The sequence below is a fragment of the Urocampus carinirostris genome, chromosome 7, assembly GCF_059441175.1.
Source record: "Urocampus carinirostris isolate Australia breed hairy pipefish chromosome 7, RoL_Ucar_1.0, whole genome shotgun sequence".
NCBI lineage: Eukaryota > Metazoa > Chordata > Actinopteri > Syngnathiformes > Syngnathidae > Urocampus > Urocampus carinirostris.
The window spans coordinates 22,036,951-22,057,666 of NC_142355.1; the positions used below are offsets into that span (position 1 = coordinate 22,036,951).

The 20,716-nt window shown below is 38.8% G+C and overlaps 1 protein-coding gene across 2 annotated transcripts; it reads right to left on the reverse strand.

Annotated features, from left to right (window-relative positions):
- Positions 1-13,176: 13,176 nt before the first annotated feature.
- Positions 13,177-19,920, reverse strand: ppcdc (phosphopantothenoylcysteine decarboxylase). 2 transcript variants are annotated; one of them, XM_088339313.1, is made up of 5 exons: positions 19,679-19,920; positions 17,732-17,827; positions 16,162-16,290; positions 15,928-16,096; positions 13,177-13,766 (listed from the first exon to the last, which is right to left on the reverse strand). In XM_088339313.1, exons 1-5 carry the CDS (start codon positions 19,820-19,822, stop codon positions 13,678-13,680), a joined length of 627 nt encoding a protein of 208 aa, XP_088195439.1. In that variant the 5' UTR covers positions 19,823-19,920; the 3' UTR covers positions 13,177-13,677. The 2 variants fall into 2 exon arrangements, with proteins under 2 accessions (XP_088195439.1, XP_088195438.1); XM_088339312.1 differs by having other exon boundaries at positions 17,690-17,827.
- Between the last annotated feature and the right edge of the window lie 796 nt (positions 19,921-20,716).

Sequence of the window (20,716 nt, forward strand, 5' to 3'; positions counted from 1 at the left end):
AAATTTCAACCAAAAATTGGAATTGAGGATTGAGCTCTGCAGTGTGAACCTAGCCTTAATCAATTACAAGTTAACTGAAGGTCGAAATGTTCAGAACACTGGAATCCCACTTCAACAAAAATAACATATTGGCCTCATAGCAAAAATATTAAAGCCATGCTATAGGATTACAAGCATTTATATTCCTCGTAATGATATAATTACTTTTGTCTATTTGGAGTGCAACCTGGTCATGTAAACTCCATACAGCTTTGTAAAAAGTCGCATAGCAATAGAGAGCTTAAAACGTTTACAGCATTCTGATTGTAATGTATACTGGGCTTAAAGGGACAGTGTAGTATTTAAAGTCTTCTACTAGTTAAAAAAATCATGAATTATTACAAACCATATCTATTTTAAAGAATAAGCACAAATTCATGAGCTATCATATTAACACATATTGATTTAAAAACAGGTTAATCAATACATTTGTATTTATTATACACAAGAGTCTCACCAAAGAGGGAACTAACATGATTGTCCACCATCTTACTGCTAAGGGTGACTTTTATGCCTTTTCCCTCGTTTCCCACCAGCAGAAGAGAGCTCAGTATGTCACACACAATGCAATAATTGCGGAATAACTCGTGAATGCTAACGCTGTAGTGTAGTTAGCAATTTGAAAGTTCTTGTCATCTCAGTGCTTTCAATCAATGAAACTGTCATTTTTTCCACCCTGACCATGACTACGGTGGTGCGGAAACTTCCAACGAATTATAGTAAGAAGAATAGATTGACGATGCTTGGTATAATGTTTCTGCCTGTACTGTTCACTCTTACGGAAAGTGACTCTGAAAGTGAGCCTTTTAATGGAGATTCATCAAAGCTGTTCTGGTCAAAAACAGAAGAATACGATTTTGACGGCTATGTTATGGAATACTGTACCAGTAAACATCGTGAGTGTCGAACTGTTTTGCATCAGCCCTTTTTAAAAAACCTTTTACCCCAAACAATAGAATTAGGGATAGCTTTAGCAAGTGAATTGAGAATTACCTGATAAAACAAAATGTGCAAACGGTGAAAAGCAGAAAACTGAAGATGTGGTTTCCTGTGGCCCTATAAAACACCTAAAAAAATATTTTAAAATCTTGTCAAAAATTATTGCCAAGACTGTCATATTGAAGACTTGTATTGTGGTGGTCTCCAGAATATATTCTGCCTTTAAAAACTTCGAGAAGCAGTTCATCTCCAGCCTCTTCATTCAACAAACACGCGAAGGACAAGATCAGAATCCACGATCCTTCTTCCCTATCCATTATGTTACCTGGACCAGAATTCTTCATCATTGTCTCCCCACCGGCCTGCATTGAAGGAAGTTTTTGCATTTGTAGACTCAAGTTAGACAGTGAAAGTGGCTTATAATCATGGCAGTGGTGCCTGAGACGGGTCAACTTGGTGTGAGAGCAAGTCACCGGATGTTGTGAAGTAGAGAAAGATCCCGTCAAATCAGTTTCCTTGAGTGTTCCTGTCGCAGTTTGCATATGACATTTTAATTCAGCAATCTCATTCTGCAAAAATGCAATATGATAGCTGTTCGCCAACACATCAGGGAGCACACCTTGCACTCCCCCTCCGCAACGGTTTCCCGTTGTCGCTGGCTTTGTTCATTTTGTTCCTCTTTCAAGCGGCGCGTTAGTTCCATTAATTCTGCATGAGGCGCTCCCTCAAAGCAAGTAGCTTTTGCTGTCAATTTCTCTCAAATCAACAGGCACTTCAGGGTGTCTCCTTAGTTATACAATGAATGCCCCTGTTTGATTTAATTTAACACGTGAGTCCCCTTGCGTATTTCGAAATGTGTCCCATTTTCCTTTCAATATTTTCACAGAGGCTGTTACGCCTGCTGCCAAACTGTCTTCAGCATGAAACAGCGTCTCATGTGGGCATGGACATCTTTTGCAACATCATCATCATCATCCAAGTCTACGTCTAGAGTTCCCTCATATACAGACATTTCTGGAGCCTGTATATTATTAAACATCCGAATACAGTGTGTCAGGTGAAAGGATTTACTGGTCCCAGTCATTAAGCCTGACTTATTACAGTACGTTGACGGCGTAGGAGACAACTGTGCTGCAATTTCTCACATTTTGTCTCCACTGTTTTAATGTGCAACACATAGCCAGCATCCTCAGTCAAGCTTTCTCTACTTCATAAGCGAAACCAAACATGCTTCAGTCGACAACGCAAGAAACCAGCCATACTCAGAACATTTACACCTGAATACGCAATTCCTCCTTCTTCCCCTCAGTCCTCAAACAAAATCAATCTTTATTTGTTCCCAAGCAGTATGTTTTGACCATAATCTAGAATAATGCGTAAAACAAACCATTCTGTATCGTGATCAACATTTCCCTCCATTATACAATTTTTATGTGGTACCACAATTACACATTTGTTTAATACTTCAAAGCGCTTGGTTTTACTGCCGAGCGAGCGCGTCCGCTCCTCAATTTCCTAAGGTGTGGTTATTTTCTTGCAAAACCGCAAAAATACTTCCTCTTTGTAAACTTGCTTCCTCTTTATGACATCCTTTATTCTTCCTTCCAGGCTACTTTTTCCAACTTAACGCTTGAAAACTAAATTCTGGAACCTCAAAACTTCTCAACACCCAAAAACCAAGGTTTTCGAACTTCTATGATTACGCAGAGAACCAAGTCAACATTTCCTTCTGGAATCTCAAAAATCCCTCAATAACAAAACACAATGACAAAGTTAAAGAATTCTAACTTCTAGGTTTCCAAAATTGGAACAAAGTCTACCTTTATTATTAACGAATAAACAAAAAACATGCAATATAATTTTGTTTTGGGCAAAAAAACAAACTGACGGACATTTAGTCCCTATGATTCCAATGAAAAGAAACCAACCAAGTGAAGGGCTGCACAGATCAAAGACTATTGTAAACTACAGACTATTATGACACCATCCCCTCATCTAAAACCAACATGAGGGGAAATAATACACATATTATCAACATAAAATATAGGTTATTCATATGCAACCATAGTCTGATTTTTGTCCATCTAGATTCATTCAGCTCTTCTTACATTTTTAGTCACAAATTCAAGAAATGAAAATTTGCTTCGGGGTAGTCGACAGGTAGATCAAATAAGAGGATACATTTCCCCTTACCTTCTATTATTTGGATCGGATGTTCTGTCTGCCAACCACCACCTCAGCCCAAAGTTCATGTGCCGGGGTCACCGAATAAGAAATGATCATGTTCGCGTGTTTGTTGAATTTTGATGTAAGGAGAATGTTGGTAAATTAAGAGGCTGCTTCGAGAAGTTATTGGCAGAATATATTCTGAAAGCCACCGCACAATACGTGTCTTCAATCGAACAATCATAGCAATAGTTTCTCTCTGACATTTTGAAGAAATATTTTTTTATACGTTTTTAAGGCGTTGTATAGGTCAACAGGAAAACACAACTTCAGTATTCTGCTTGCCACCGTTCGCACATTGTGTTATCAGCCTATTCTCAAAGTTTCAGTTTGCAGCTTATCCTGTTTTTAACAGCCTTTTTTGAAAATTCCTCCAACCCTTGGTCACACTTTAGTTTTGTGGTTTCATGATATCAGACTGAACTTTGTTCTTTTGCTTGAACTTCCTGAAATTAGTTTGAACTTGTAGTTTGCGTTGCAAACATCCATTTATAATAAAATAGGATATAATTCATGTACAATAGGTCTACACAAGCCAACAGCTAGCTTTTCTTATGCTACAGTTTATATGAGGTATTCCTCTGCCTGTCAAATAAGGTGCAAGTTTATTCATTTCTAAAAATGACTAACTCACTAGACAGGCACCTTACCACACGCCATTGCACCTCAATATTGAAAAATGATGTATCCACCCTCTTATAAACTCATTTAAGAACTAATAACGAAGTAATGCGTGTCTGATTTAACAAAGTTCATATCAACGTTCTAAAACATTGCATCCAACAAGATTGGACATGGCTCCCCAGAGTAATCATGTAATCAAGACTTTAAAGAGACAAGATAAAAGAGTATCCGGATAAAAGGCAGAACACATCTTTACAACGTAGTGCTGTTAAAGCGCATAGTTAGTGAAAGAAAAAGAATAGTGCATATACCAATAAAGCCTTTATTCTTAGAATTTAAGTATTAAAGACGCGTATTGTGGCACGAAGCTTTGCAGTTTGCAGCCTCTCACGTGACACTTATTTTACATCAGTGGCGATGGAACCAGTTCAACTTTATAAATACGTTGCGCAAAAATCGCGTTGCAGGGATAGAGTGGATTGATGAATGTGTTTTTTTTTTCTTTTGTTTACATTTTTTCTCGTGCTTTCTTGGGGAGTTTACATGAAGTCTTGTCATGACGCAAAACTTACGTGAAATTTGCATTTTTTATCAATGTCAACACTTGGAAATCGCGATAACGTATACACGCGTGAGCAGGGATAGCAAACAGAAATATTAACCTTAAAACAACATCATATGTCTTCCATCTTACTGTCATCCTTCGCAAAACGTCAACAAAGTTAGTTACCTCAAATTTGAGATGTCACGCGGCACTTTCGACACCAAGAAACTTCACGTGCTGTAAATCCAAAATATGAAAGAGAAAAAGGAGGAAGGAGAGAGTAAAAATAGTGGTGGCAATTCCTGTTTAAAACCGGAAAAATAAGATCCTCAAAAGATATTGTGTGGGAACAAAAGTGATAAACGAGTCCTGGGGTGGTTCGTCTGCTCCAAATGACTTTCCCGCGCCCTGCGGATGCCCACGCGCTCAGTGCGAGGGGGAATGAAGGCAGTTTAGGGAAGACAAAAGGAGAAGGGGTGGACAATATGAAAGATATCTGTAATTAATAGGCGGGGTTTACTTTTCAAAGGTCGTTTAACTCGTTTGAATCACTGGTTTTCTATTTGTCTGACTTCAAGGACCTAGCAAAAAACAAAAAACTTTTGCACTTATTTACATTGAGCCAATGAAAATATATTGCAATTGAAAGCGGTATATACATACACATATACATACACACACACACGCACACACACACACACGCGGCCCACTAAAACTGCTTTTAAAAGCCACATGGATCCCTTAACCACTGGGGTCGTAGGGGCACCATTTCCTGTGATGTGTCGTGGACAAGCGCAGCCCGGTGACACCCTTCTCCAGCCCAAGAAATGTTTCCACACTGTCTTGAATCGAGGACCTTTCACATGTCAGGCAAATATGCCAACCATTGCACTGCGGGAATGCTACAATGGATTTCAAAATGTTACTAAAGCATGTACCGAAGCATCGAAAATCTAAATCAGGAAAACAGTAGATAAAGACACAGGACAAGTATTTCAATTTGTGCAAAAAATGATTGAAATTGCATAATGAAAACTACAAACCCCCCTGAAAAGTTTATAAACTTGGGGGCGGAAGTGGCTCAGGAGTTGGAGCGCTCGTCTTGGGATCAAGAGATCGCAGTTCGAATCCCGGCTCCTCCGTGTTACATGTCGAAGTGTCCTCGAGTAAGACACTGAACCCCTAATACCCCCAATATGCAGGTTAGCGCCTTACATGGCCGCTATTGGGAAAATGAAGCACACTGTAAAGCGCTTTGGGAAGTCTTGACTTGAAAAGCGCTATATAAATGCAGATAATTTCATTTAATTTCAAACTGCATTAAAGAACAGTACGCACAAGTCCAGGTCGAACAAAACTCAAATGACAGCATCTCCCGGTTGGAGTTCATGAACAACAAGCTCCAGTGTCCTTCAGTTTATGGGTTTAAATGAATAATGCCCATAGAGCATTTGTTCTGAGAAAAATTGGTGAGTGTCAATGTTTGAGAGTTTGGGATGATAAGTGACAGCCTTTGGCGCATCCCACAAGAACAGGGTTGATGGGAAGTCGACAGAATGGATATCTTTAGACTCTTTGCCTTACTCCTCAGCTCATCATCCACAACTATGGTGAGGCAGTTGGGCACCTGGCCTAAAGGGACCAGATAATCCTTTTATAAAGCCTATCCATCAATCATTGTCTGTTTATCTGGGGTCAGCAGGCTAAGAAGGGAGGCCCAGACCTCACTTTTCCCAGCCACTTTTTCCAGCTCATCAGACAGGTTCCCAAGGTGGTCAGAGACCAGGCTAAACACTCGCCAACGTGTCCTGGCACATCCCACCTTAGGGAAGCATCCTTATCAGATGCCCGGGACCCCTCAGCTGGCTCCTCTCAATGCAGATGAGCAGCAGCTCCAAACAGAGTTCCTCCTGGATCACAGGGCTAATCACCCCATCCGTAAGGGAGAGCCCAGCAACCCTGCAGAGGAAACTCCTTTCAGCCGCTTGTAACTGGCATCTTGTTCTTTCAGTCATGAACCACATTTCATGTCCATAAGAGGGTGGGGTTGGAACATAGATCGACCTGTAAATCAAGAGCTTTGCCTTTAAGCTCAGCTCCATCACCACAAAATATTTATAAAGGGTCCGTATGTAGGCAGAAGCTGCATCGATCCATATCCAACTTTGTCCTACACTTACTAGTGAACAATACCAAGACACTTTAACTCCTCCACATGGGGCAGAATCTCATCCCCAAACCGGAAAAAGCATGCTACCCTTTTCCAGCTGAGAACCATCGTCTCAGACTTGGAGGTGCTGATCTCCATCCTTGTCGGTTCAGACTCTGCTCGGAGCTGTTCTACTGAGAGCTGAAGATCACGGCTTAAAAAAAAGCCAACAGCACCACATCATCTGCAAAAAGCAGAGATGCACCGCAGAGGCTTCCAAACTGCACCTCTACCTCTCCAAGACTGCAGCTTAAAATTCTCTCCATAAGAGTTATTAAATTATCAAGTTTGAAATAATTGTCACCTTTTACAAAGTATTACAAACAATATTCAAGCTTCTGCTAATAAAATGCTAACACTAGCATCGCAAACATATTGGAAAAAACAAACAAGATTGTACATTAAAATGTACAAACACATGTTAGCATAATTGTTTTTTTTTTTTTTACAGAAGCTGTATCTGTAGACAAAAATAGTATTAAAAGAGTACATGTTAAAATTAGCATTATGGCTAATGCTACTACTAACGATTCAAACTCACCAGTTCCATTGGTCATCAGGCATACAAACAGGTTTCAAAGTAAAGGGATTGTTGAAAGTCTAAAAGATTATTCAAGTGTTAAATCAAGTATTAGGGCTCAAATTCAGAACATACTCAAGACTGACCTACAGCTTCTATTCCTTGCTCTCTCCCAAGCATTTTAGGAACCTACAGCAGCTCATATAGTGGTCAGCTGACTGGTGATTGACTAATTTAAATCAGGTGTTGTGTCATGTGGCAAATTCAAGGATGATTAGGAATGTGGGAAAAACAACAATTGGGCATGGAAAAACCCACTATTGGGTATTCCAACCGGGCAGCACGGCGGCGCAGTTGTTAGCGTGTGTGCGGCACAGTTCTGAGGTCATTAGATCCAACCTTCCTGTGTGGAGTTTGCATGTTCTCCGCGTGCTTGCTTGGGTTTCCTCTGGGAACTCCGGTTTCCTCCCACGTTCCAAAAAGTGAATTGGCCGGTCCAAATTGTCCCTAGGTGTAAATGAGCGAGTGAGTTGTTTCTGTGTGCCCTGCGACTGGCAGGCAACCAGTTGAGGGTGTCCCCTGCCCACTGCCCGATGATTGTTTGGATGGGCTCCAGCACCCCCGCGACCCTACTGAGGATTAGCAGTGCAGATAATGGATGGATGGGTATTCCAACCCTGGTTACACCTGCTCCTAATCTTATGTTCAAGCTCTATCAAATGGACTCAATGGATGTGGGCTTTTATTGAGGGCCTCTATCAAAGTATCTAAAATGAGGTTTAATACGTTACTACGAGATACGTTTTTTTTTAAATTAATTCACATTGTGTTCCTTCTTATGCCAAAGGTAACTACTTGATATTTATTGTATCAGCATACATTGCATTCTTTTAATGGGTATGACTTGATAAGTACATCATACTTTCTTATACTCCATTTGAACATTTTAACAGTGCTGACGGCTCACTTGCTTTGATGCATTATATTACGAATCATTATTGTTGTATAAAGAAGCTAAGAAAAAAAAGTAAGTATAAAAGACAGGTTTGTGGTTATCCCTTTAATCAGTAAATTACCAGCAATAATTTAATGCAGAAAATGAATGTATATGATATAACAAAACACATGTACAATATAACATGTTAAACTACATAAATAAACACTTTTGAAAAAAAATATGGTGTAAGATTATTTTGTATTTTGTAAGGGAAAATACTACATTTTGTAAGGGCATGGAGCCATGGAGGTTGACAGGTATGGCACTGTATCTATAGCACGCTAAGAACTTTGACGTTTTTATTGTTTAATATCTCGTGCATCCATTCGATATGGTTGGTGTGCAGTGTAAAGAAGAGGCGAGCCGCTTCTTTTGAAATGAAAATGGAATAAGAAAACTTGTTGCAGTTTAGAAAATGGTTGGATCACTTTTTTTTTCGTCCACTTTTTAACCACGGAGGAGGAAGTCGCCTAACTCCTCCAAAAGTAAGTTGAACTTAACTTTATTTATCTTTATAGTCAAGACATGTTTATCTGTATAGCCCTTAATCACAAAGAGTCTCAAAGTGCTTCGCATACCAACGCCTAATGTGTAGCTTTGTTTCTCAGTATTATGCTTTATCATTCAGCCTGCTTTGTAACGTTATTGAGCATATTATTTTATTGAACCTTTATTTTTCAGTTTCAAAACAATACAGGTTACTTATACAAGCCTTAAATATACTTATATAAATCTTAAACATTCGTTCCATACAAAATATAGCACTGGAGCAACTTACAAACAAATCCCAATGTGTGTGTCTACACAGACACACACATTGGGATTTATAAATACATTTATATTAGATAGATTGAATCAGATGTATCTAAATGTCCTTTGTTATATATTTTATATGAGTCACTGTTTCTCTTGTTTCCTCATTTTCATTGTATGAATTGTCTCTTAACTCTCTGGGTTGTGTTGTCCCGTAGGAAACCCACGCAAGCACGGGGAGAACATGCAAACCCCGCACCGGAAGTCCTGTAACTGGATTTGAACCCATGACCTCAGAACTGTGCCACAGTCGAGTGATCTATGCATGAGTGATTAAAAACCCTCCATTGTCTTTTATGTTTTGTACAGTTGGTTTGATTTCCAACACTATGGAACTAGGACAAGTCATCCAGCCTTCTTTAAAGTAGTTGTTTAACTCTGAAAATCACATGAAAAAAAATTTTTTTTTCTGTTGACTTTTTGGTGCAGAGTCATTTTTCATGAATAAATCCTTTCTGATTTATTATTTTGTGTCCACATTTACACTTCTCTAACTGCACCAGGGCGAATTGTTTTATATGAATAATACATTGCATTCATGGTACATTACACTTAAAATATTTCAAGCAGTTCAGAATACTAATCTACTAACACAGTTGTGCTAGTATTATACAAACAAGAGATGTTACATCTTAAATCAAAGGAGACATTTATCTCTATTGATATCTTTGATTGCTCATGGTCTGAAGGTGGAAATATTTACTCAATTCAAATGACATTTCTGATCATATAAAGTTATAGTCTATTTGACAGAGATTATAAATTCTATCACTTAAGTTTATTTACCCTCAGGATGAGATCACACCAAGCTGCACTTGCATCATTCCTGCTCCTCGTTATCCATTAATTGGATTTTCATTTTAACCCCAAGAGGACTTGGACACTTTGTTCTAGACTATGATCTTGCTATCATCAGTCTTTGCGACCTCATTGGTTGTGAAAGAATTCATCACTATTGAAGTTAATGCGTAAATCTTGTGTAAAGCATGTGATATACACTCACACAGTCAGATCTCCGGTTGAAACAAGATGTTGTCTGTTTACTTTGGCGAAAATGATACTAGACTGACAGTTAATGCAGCTGCGTCTGCAAACTCTCTATTGTGACGTGTTTACGCTGGCACTGCAATAAAAGGCTTACGAGGGGGGATAGCACTTGAGCAGTTTTGGAGAGCGCCCACTTTAGTGGGTTGCTCGGGTGCCCCTCACGAGTGACAAAGACAATCTTGGTTGGTCTGAATTCACTGTAATTACAGTCCTCGGGCTTGTCACAGTTGTTTTGAAGAAACTTCTCTGGAATAGGTGAAGCTTGGCTTTTTTCCCAGCGGAATGGCTTGGCGCTTCCCATTACCCTAGCAACAGAGCCTGAGGCCGAGAAACATAAGGCGTCATGAGGCCTTAAGTGACAGACAACAATCTGCTGTTATGTATTGTTGATGAGCGTGAGGGGGTTGACCGGACACGCTGGCTGGTGATGCAAGAAGGCTCAGTGACTCAGTGTAGTCAGATTGGAAGAAGATTTTATTGAAGATCATAAGTATGGCTGAGACCACACTGAGGTCTAACACAAGGAAGGGGAGAGATTGATAACTACTTTTACAACAGACCACTTTTTTGGGTCTCCTCCTGAGTATCTATTTTAGATTTACCTTCCCTCTCAGGATAATGAGATTTATTGTTGCTCACCTTGAAGTCAGACAAGTCCATACTTATCATTAGATTCTGATAGCCCATTTAGGGGAAGAAGGGTCTGCTCCTAAGCGACTGTAACGTGTTTTCAAATCTCCGATTTGGATTCATAGCTGTCACATATGAAAGTATACTCCACTGCCCGACATGTTTGTTTTCTAAACATGAGGTCTGCAACCTCATAGCTGAGGACAAATATCTCTTAGAAAAGAATCCCTTCACTTGGTAAACTTTGAACCATCCCCCTGTTTTCCATCAGTTGGAGTGAATCATTAAAGCTCCAGATGAAGGCATTATTTGGTTTTGGTCCGTAAAACAATGCATGCTTACAGGTTTCATCAAGGAAATACAAGAATTATCTCCGGTTATGTATTTGCAAAATTCTTAAATGTCAAAAAAGGGCGGTCTTAAGTCTGTTGGGAGAGTTTTGTGTACGCACAACAACACAGGAGGAGGCGCTCTCTCAGGATATCACGGCTGATGAAACTAGGCTGTGCAAATCCCCTTAGAATACATGAGCCCATCGTTTGTTGAAGTTACATCAGGCGACACGCAGCACAACACTCAAACACATACACACACTCACAATCTTGCACAAATATTGACATGGACAACAACACAAATCAAAGGGATAAAAAACTGAACATGAAAAAACAATAACATTTGAATACTAGTATCTTGTGTCCACAGGATATAAATATACTAGAGTCAAATTTAGATATTGTTTACTGTAAATGGCAGCGTATATTTTAAGTAGGGCTGCAGCCTAGATGGTAGTGTGCCGGCTTTGAGACTGGGAGGTCGCTGGTTCGCGCCTCGGCCGAGACATACCTAATTGGTATAATGGCGGTGCCCTCTGGCTGCGGCTGCACCGACTCGCTACAACGGGTCAGGTGTATCGACATTTCGTTCTGTGTACATTGTTACAAAGAATGACAATACAAAGGAAATTATTATTATTATTATTATTATTAACTATCCGTCCATTCATTTTCTGCGCCATTTATCCTTACTAGGGTCACAGGAGGGCTGCAACTCATGACTATTTTAATGGTCGACTGGTCACCGACTATTGAAGCGATTAGTCGAATAATCAGATAATTATTCATTTATTCTTAAATTTAGCATGATTTAATTATGTGGCAAATGACTATAAACAATACATACTGGTACAGTTTTATTTAAAATAATAATAATTCGTAAAGAAAAAAAATGTGAATCTGAAACTAATTAAGCACAGTACTCTGTAGGGACATAAATCCATGTATGAACTTCTGTCCATTTTTTAGGGACGGGCAAATGAATAATATATCAAAATATTACACAACTTGAGGTTTTTCGACAAGACTGGTGTGACAGCACGCTGAATTATAAAGTAGCCCTTGTCTCAGCTAAAACATTCGTTTTTCTCTAAGATTATTGCTGTGCATAAAAATATTACAAAATTTTTGTTCGACACAATGGCAACAATTACTAGACAGAAACTTAACCCTAATAGTTCTACCAATTCTGCCCAATACTTTATGGTATTGTTTTAATAAAAAGATTCAACTCATCTGGAAATACATTTTTAATGAACATTCTGCAACTTTGTCCTACCTTAGAGATCCAGAGGTTTTGGATCAAGTCTGTGTTGGCGGCTTTTCAGAAATGTTTTCCGGTTTTAATAATGTGTCCCGTGATAATCAGTGGGGCCAAACGAACTACTTCCCTGCTTGACACGTTTCCTGCTTCCCTGATGAAAGATCTGTTTGGGATTCTAGGACTATCAATTTTCAATATTAGAAATATATTGCTCTCCTCAGGTATTGTTCCAGTAGCCATCAAATCTGCTGTCATTAAACCTATTCTTAAGCGGACCAACCTTAAACCTCAAATTTACAATTATTTGCAAAAATACTTGAAAATGTTGTTGCGCAGCAGCTGAACAACATTATGTCTGAAAATAAATCTCTTTGAATCTGTCCAAAGAGCATTCAGAGCAAATCACTCTACTGAGACAGCCCTGACTAAAGTAACCAGTAATCTCCACTTAACAATAGATTCCGGCGCCTCGTCAATTCTGCTACTGCTGCTGGATCTCAGTGCTGCCATGATACTATAGACCACAACATATTACTTGATCGAAAATTGATCTAATTTGAACTAATTTTGTTCATCCAATTGAGAGTGGACTGTGTGAACATCTTCTTAGCGCGTATTTCCTGGTATCAAATGCAATCACTTTTCTGCACAGCATGAATCAAATAATTTATTTTCGTATGCTTTTAACAGCAGCGAACGAATATAATTGCACTGAGCATTAATTAGCTTGTGTGAGGTGATAAATGTTGCTAAACAAGTTTCTTGCATAAGACGCTCATAATAACAACTTTTAAAGAAAGGAAATTAAGCTTTTGTCCATGAGATTCAAAAGGTTTAAGAATCCCTGTTTTTTGGGTGGTTGAGAAGCATAAAATGATTCATAACTAACTGATTGGTTTTAAAAGGCCAAAGTTGAGCACTAAAGGCACAAAATAATCAGGAGAAAGCAACTTTTGACAGGAAGCGTTCGGGTATTGAGTTCAAAAGACAGCTTTGTGATCAACTTTCCTTTATTCATAAATTGTAGAGGTTTTAGCAATACTTGTGTTTAAAGAACGTTACGTGCATGTTGTTCTGCCGTCCCTTGGCATGCACGGTACTCCGCACTTGTGTAATTGAAATCAGCAATGTTCCTCTGTGGGCTAATGAGTGGGAGACTTGGTTGATAAAGGGACTACCTCATTTACACACCAACTTGGCCTTGCAAACCATTTAAGGTGTTTCCTACAAAAATGTGAAACAGTTTACGGACTCTATAGTATGTGAGTACGTATTTTGGGGGCTGCAAATCAGTTATGTCTCTTATAGTTTGTCTAAAAATGAAAAAACTGATACATGATCATATCTGACATAGAAAAATATCTCTTTGATGTCAGTAAATTAGATAATAAATTAGTTGAGTCGGATATTTCAAAATGTAATCCATAATAGTCAAAATAATGTTCACGTGTAGGTTACACAAAGGTCCCTCTTTGAAAAGCATAGCCTGCCTTTCATGTTTGGGGGGACGGCTCACTGGTTTGCTGAAGGTGCTGCTTAATAACGCTGATGATCGTCGATACTTCTGCCATGGCACCTTTGCCTGCAATAAATACATTACAAATTACACTATTATAGAATGTGTTCTCATCATTGTTCAAACTTGCCCATCAGCGCTGTGCAAATTTGCATTTCTTTGAGCTAAGCTACTCTGTAGAGTATAACTTGAGGCCTTTTATCTTTTTACAGTTTCTTTTGACCTCTGTCTTACTCTTCTACTGAAATGAGAAGCTCTCCAATCCCGTTGTACTTCTGTACGGTAACACAAAAGGCAATTCTACTCAACTCTACAAGAAAACTCAACCCTCCAAAATATTTTAAATAAATATCACATTCATAGAAAATAAATCTGAAAGCAAAATCCATCCTTTTTTAGACTTCAAATTATCTGGTACACGATGTTATGGTAAAAAAAAAAACATTTAGAATGTAATCTCCCAAACTTTATTTTGGAATGTACCGTAAAATTAGAACTAGTACATTTTTAAAGGAAAAAACATTTTGTACATACATAAGCCCGACTGACTATAACACGCATGTGTCCACATTGAAACATGAGATATTCATAAAGAAAGACAGCACACAGAAAGAGTTTTAACAATACACGGTACCTTAAGTCTTTAACGTTCTGACGGCCTGCCGGTGGGCTGCCGGACTTTTGATAAACAAATACGTGTCTGTACGATGTCACCAGTCACTCAAATACGTCATGCCACAAAAACATTGGGAAGCTTCAACTCTTATGATTCAAGATAGGATTACCATTTTTAATTGTACTTATCAGAGAATCATCAACATCAGTCTGAAACAATATACTAAAAAACTATAAGGCCGGCGTAACTCACCATTACGTCCTCTAGGTCATTTTCAATTTCTTTGAATGTCCGAGAAAATTGCTTTGTTACATTAAGGACTATCCATAGAATCCAACCGTGTAAAATATTCATTCTAAAACAGACGATAATGCCGATAGATACTGTAAATAGAAATCCGCCTGAAACATTTCTGCTTCGACGTTGCTTCTTGTAATACGTTCCTTTCTCCAAATTATTTCCGTTTACGAGAAAGACAGACTCGTAAAATTATTCACAACATGCTAGTTAGTGCTTCCTTTTCGATCGACACCTTTTCCATGACGAGGGTCTGTTCATGATAGTTTTATTCAGACACAAAGAGCAAAGTCACATTAAACTTGCGTCTTCCTCAACACATATATTCCACGTGTCCCACCCTTACTTTTACTACTTGGGCACCCTTGGCGGCTGTTAGAAAAAAATGGATATAATGGCCGCATCGATGCATAAGCCGCCGGGTTAAAAGCTTGGGGGAAAAGTCGCGTCTTATAATCCGAATTTTACTGTACATTGAATTGGGTAACAACGACAGTTTAAACTGTTAAATACATTAAAAAATGGTACAGCTCTTTACGTAACTGTTTATCGTATTTTGTTTTTGTAGGAGAGAAAAAGAAATATTCATACGATTACAGTTTGAATAGGGTGTAGAAATTACAAATAAAACTTATCTTTACGTTAGTTTGAGCTTCTACTTTTAAATATTGGTGTAAAAAGGAAGAGAGATGAGATGGAAAATTGGGAATAATGGTGTATGAAAAAACAAACGTCAAAATTACAGGTTAATGCTTAAATATAGATAATAAAAACATGTATGGAAAAAAAATGAATGGGGTTTACTTGGAACAGCTTAATTAACAACTTAAAGGGGGAAAAAATAGGACAATTCTATTTAGCATCAAAAGTATCAAATTAGCATTTAAGTATTAAATTACAATTGTCTTTACTGTACATGATGACAATTAAGTGAACATTGTTTTAATGAGATTAGACATGTCACTCCAGGATAAAAACAATAAGAAGAAAAATGAAGACTTGAAAGAGAACAATTAGATAAAAAGAATGTTCACAATTAGTAGGCAAAGGTATTGACAATGAAGTACTTGGAGGCTGGCCTAAGTTGTAAATGCAACATAACAAAATAGCAATAAAAATAGTGCTATAACCTTGATCAGAAACAAAATTCCCAAATAAGGTGATAAAGAAGATATGAATACCCATTTTAGTATACATAGACTACATATTTTTCACAGTCTTGTGCACTCGCTTAGAGGTTGTCAAAAAAAATGACATCCAGTCTCAGTCCCAGTTTAATGAGTTTGCATTTAGTTTTTGTGGTTGTACACTTACCTTTGTCCCCACATACAAGCTTCTTGGCAATGCAGGGGATTTCCACGTATCCAAACTCTTTGAGCTTCTCCACTTGCTGTGCTGTGATGGGATGTTGCCACATTGCAGTGTTCATCGCGGGGCAGAAGAGAAGAGGGCGACTGGGATCCCAGGCTCTCACCACACACGTCTACCAATAAAACACACTTAGTCGTTTGAAATTGGCATAGAAATACAATATCCAATTGTTCTCACCAAAAGGTTGTCACAAATGCCGCTAGCGATCTTTCCAAGCGTGTTTGCATCTAACGGTGCGATGACGAGAAGGTCGGCCCAACGTCTGAGCTCAATGTGAAGCACTGGGTCAGATCGCTGGTTCCACATCTGGAACCAAAAAAATCCACATTGGAATTAGAATTAAGCCAGCAATTCAAATATCATTTTGTTGATGTTTATGTGTACATTAGTGGAATGACCTTTGAGAAATATTTTTTTCCATAAGCACAAAAATGTGACATTTGAACATGGGTGTGAACAGGTTCTACTGCTATTGCATCTAACTATTAATAAGCTATTATAATACACAATATTTATCCACTTTATTTCATTTATCAATGACCATGCCGGATATTTTAAAATTACAATTGCTTTTATTTTTATTTGTAAAAACATAGTGAACAGTGTTTGCCACAAGATTAGACATGGAAGTCCAGAAAAACTGTAATAAATGCGTAAAAGAGGAAAAAAAGAGATGGAAATAATGTCAGGATAAATTGGAAACAATGATTTACAAAGTAGTGTTTGGTGACTGACCTAAGTTTTAAGTGCAACACTACAATAGTGTAAGAATTAGCGGCAAAATAATTCCAAAATTCGATGATAAATTGATTCTGTTTTTACTATTGTCCTCAAAATAAGGACAACCAAGCTCAGAGACAGCTTCTTCCCCAGGGCCATCACCACCCTAAACGACCACACAAAACTGAAAACTTTTTTTTTTGCTGTTGGTGCGAAATGAAACTGAAAATCTATACCTTATGACTTATTTAGGGAGTTATGTTGCTGATAAATGTTATTGCACTTCTTTTCATTACACTTTTGTTATAATTTATATTTTATGTTTATCCTGGAGTGCCATGTTCAATCTCATTGCATATAATGTTTCACAATGTTGCTATATATTGAACACCTGCGAAGGAGATTTCATAGGATGTCCGTTCTTTATTTAGACTATTATTGCACATTGTTGTTCGTTGTTTTGACTATTGCGTCTTTGTCACTATCAGCCAATCATGTTACTGTTCTTTGCTTTTGTAACCTGGGATATGTGATAGAAAGAAAGGTCACAGGGGAGGGCTTTTAGAAGAGGTTGGACTTTCTTATGTGAAGGCCTATTTTCCCTGTCCTGCTTACAAGTTCAAAATGCGTTAATGTTTTCGCTCCTTATTCTGAGTTTCTACCAAAGTTTAAACTTTTCAAAAGTGGAGGAAAATACATGAATACCAATTTTTCTGTACATTGGCAAGACATATTTAAGCACAGTTTTGAGTTTTTCTTCCCCTTCTCTTCATGCAGGTGTCAGATCAAGGGATGTTGTAAGGGTGGTTTGTGGAGCCCTTTGAGACACTTTGTTATTAAGGGCTGTACAAATGAATGTGACTTGACTTCTGCTCTTGTTTAGGGTGGTGATGGCCGAGGGGATAAATCTGTCTTTGAGCCTGTTAGTCGTTGTTTTAATTGACCTGTAGCGCCAACCAGAGGACAGCAGGGCAAAGAGGTTTACCTTGTGTAATGAAGAGTACACGTTGTGGAATAGGAAACTAACCTCCCATTCATCTTTGTCTCTGTAGACTTTAACCGACAACTCCTCTGAGTTGTAGAAATGCATGGCATGCTCGGTTGACACCACTTTCACAGCTACCTGGAGGGAAAAAAACACACTTTTTTAGCAAATACTGGAGTTAGCAAGACGAAAAAAGTTGTGTGTGTGTTAGGGCTGGCCTGTGCATCAGATTAATATACCTGTCAATGTATACGCTTTCCCTGTATTTTATGTTTTTTGATCATTTTAAATTGTACAACACGCTGTATAACATTTTCTGTAGGACAAAAAAAGGGTTTTTTTTTTTTTGTAAATACTGATCTCGTTTTGCAGCACAACGGCTAGGTAGTTAGCATGCAGCCCCACGGTGCGGAGGTCCAGGGTTCAATTCAATGTACCAGCCTCCGCATGCGAAGTTTGTATGTTCTCCCTGTGCCTGTGTGGGTTTCTTCCGGGCACTCCAGTTTCCTCCCACATTGCAAACACATGTATGTCAGGTTAATTGGCTGGTTCGAAATTTTCCTAGGTATGAATGAGCAAGTGAGTTGTCTGTCTCTCAACCAGTTCAGGGTGTCCCCTTTCCACTGCCCAAATGGCTTCGATAGGTTACAGCACCATTGCTACCCTCGTGAAGATAGGTGGCTCAAAAAAATGGATGGATGGACGGACGGACGGATGGATTTCGTCTTGCCCATTTTGTCTCTAATTCGCTTAATTTGGTCACTAGCTGACAACGTCAATGTAGATTGCTAATATTGTTGCTGTATTAATCCAGAGATTTTTTGGGGCACACATATTTGAATTAAAAAGTGCATTTGGGCAAGATCACTTTCCATTATGAAAGGGATTTACTGTTCAAAGTTCCACTCTACCTTCCTCTCTTGAATGCCAACAGTCAGAGTTTTTAGCCATGTGAATTGATACTCTGACATCTTTGTTGCAAATTCAATGATTTGTGACCATTTCTGTGACAATAAAACTTTCTGTATTACAGATGAACACTGCAAATTCTGTAGCCTACTGTTATGTATAACAAGCACACGAAATTTCCTGCTAGTGGGTAAAGAACTAAGATGCAGAAAGATATGTTTACGTTATTTATTAAATATAATAAACTTGATTCCACAAAGGGCAGTACGGCGGGGCAGTGGTTAGCGCGTGTGCGGCACAGTTCTAAGGTCATGAGATCGAACCTCCTGTGTGGAGTTTGCATGTTCTCCTAAGCACCCCGGGTTTCCCCCCACATTCTAAAAACATGCGTGTCAGGTTAATTGGCCGGTCCAAATTGTCCCTAGGTGTGAATGAGCGAGCGAATTGTCTGTCCCTGTGTGCCCTGCGACTGTATGGCAACCAGTTCAGGGTGTCCCCTGCCCACTGCCCGAGAATGCCTGGGATGGACTCCAGCACCCCCCCGCGACCCTACTGAGTCATTCCTAAGACTTAAAAAGTGGTCGGCGGCGCCCTCTGTTGGCTGCGGCTGCATCGGCTCGCTACAACGGGTCAGGTGCAATCGACATTTCGTTCTGTGTACATTGTTACACAGAATGACAATACAAGGAAATTATTATTATTATTATTATTATAAGCGTGCAGATAACGAATGAATGAATGTTTCCACAGATTATTTTGTTTTTAGTTTCTACAAAGTCTGTTTTGCTTTGAGTCAATAGGTACTTAATAAGGGAAATCACGATCATTCATAGGGGAAGCAATTGGCTGAGGTTGACAGTTATTGTTTTTTGGGGATGCAGCGCTTCAAAAAGTCAAGCCATTTTTATACCCCAGCCCTGTGTGTAGGACTCGTCTGTGACAGCGCGTTTCTTTCCTCTTTCATTCTGCAATATAACTGCACACTGTTTTAAACTAAGCCTCGGGAACAGACGTGCAAACTGAAAATCTCGGGTCTACCAAACAGACAAAAAGACCTTCCCAAAAAAAGTAAACTCTAACCATGGGGAGACGAATTAGTTCGGAGACCAAAACCGGAAGTTTGAGGGCAGCTACGCTCCCGGAAACTCCAATGAGGACGCAAAAAGTCCCAGAAGCTTTCTCAAAGTCGCTTGGGGGGTGAGCTTCATCTTCTTCTGTCTGCATATTAACATATTGCTGTTGAAACACTCTTTAGGCTTATATTTTCTCTTAAAACAGTCAGTAGTCGCATTTGTTTACAAGCGTTACTACTTCCGCATATAAACCACGATGGCCAATTGGAGTAGAGGATAACGAGTTTAGCCAATCACAGCGCGTAAATTTCAAACGTCACTCGTTTTTTGACAAAGCATCAGAAATGGCAACACCTATGGGATGGAAAGTGCAACGCAATGATGGGACAAGGGTTGAAGGCAAAAGCAGAACACCAGAGGGTGTATTATTCACAGGGTTGGGTAGGGTTATTTTAACTTGATTACTTTCAATTACTTTTGGATTACTCTAATACCAAATATGCGAATAAAAGACAAAAGAAACTAAATATAAATAAAATTACTTAATTTTGTGCAGGCTTGGGGAGTAACGGAATACATGGAACGGCAAAAATGATGTTGGCAAGCTGTTTGGATTTATTTTTATTTGGTTTCTGTCGCATTTTATGTTAGTTTTGCCGGGGATCAAAGAGATCAAAGCCAGGAGAGAAAGCTTACCACCTCTTGTGAGTCATCATCTTATTCATATTTAGTTTCTTTTGTTTTTTATAAGCATATTTGGTATTTGAGTAATCCAAAAGTAATTGAAAGTAACCTAGTTAAAGTTACCCTACCCAACCCTGATTATTGACAAGATCAAGGATTGGACACTGTAACTTAAACAAAACGTTAAAATTGATAGGAAAAGCACGACACCGGATTGTGTGAAGAGTTTTAGAAGGAAGAGTCAGTGGGGCATGTCATAAATGAATTATCTGTGTGTCCTGCGATTGGCTGCCAACCAGTTCAGGGTGTCTCCTGCCCACTGCCCAAGATGGCTGGGATGGGTTACAGCACCATCGCAACC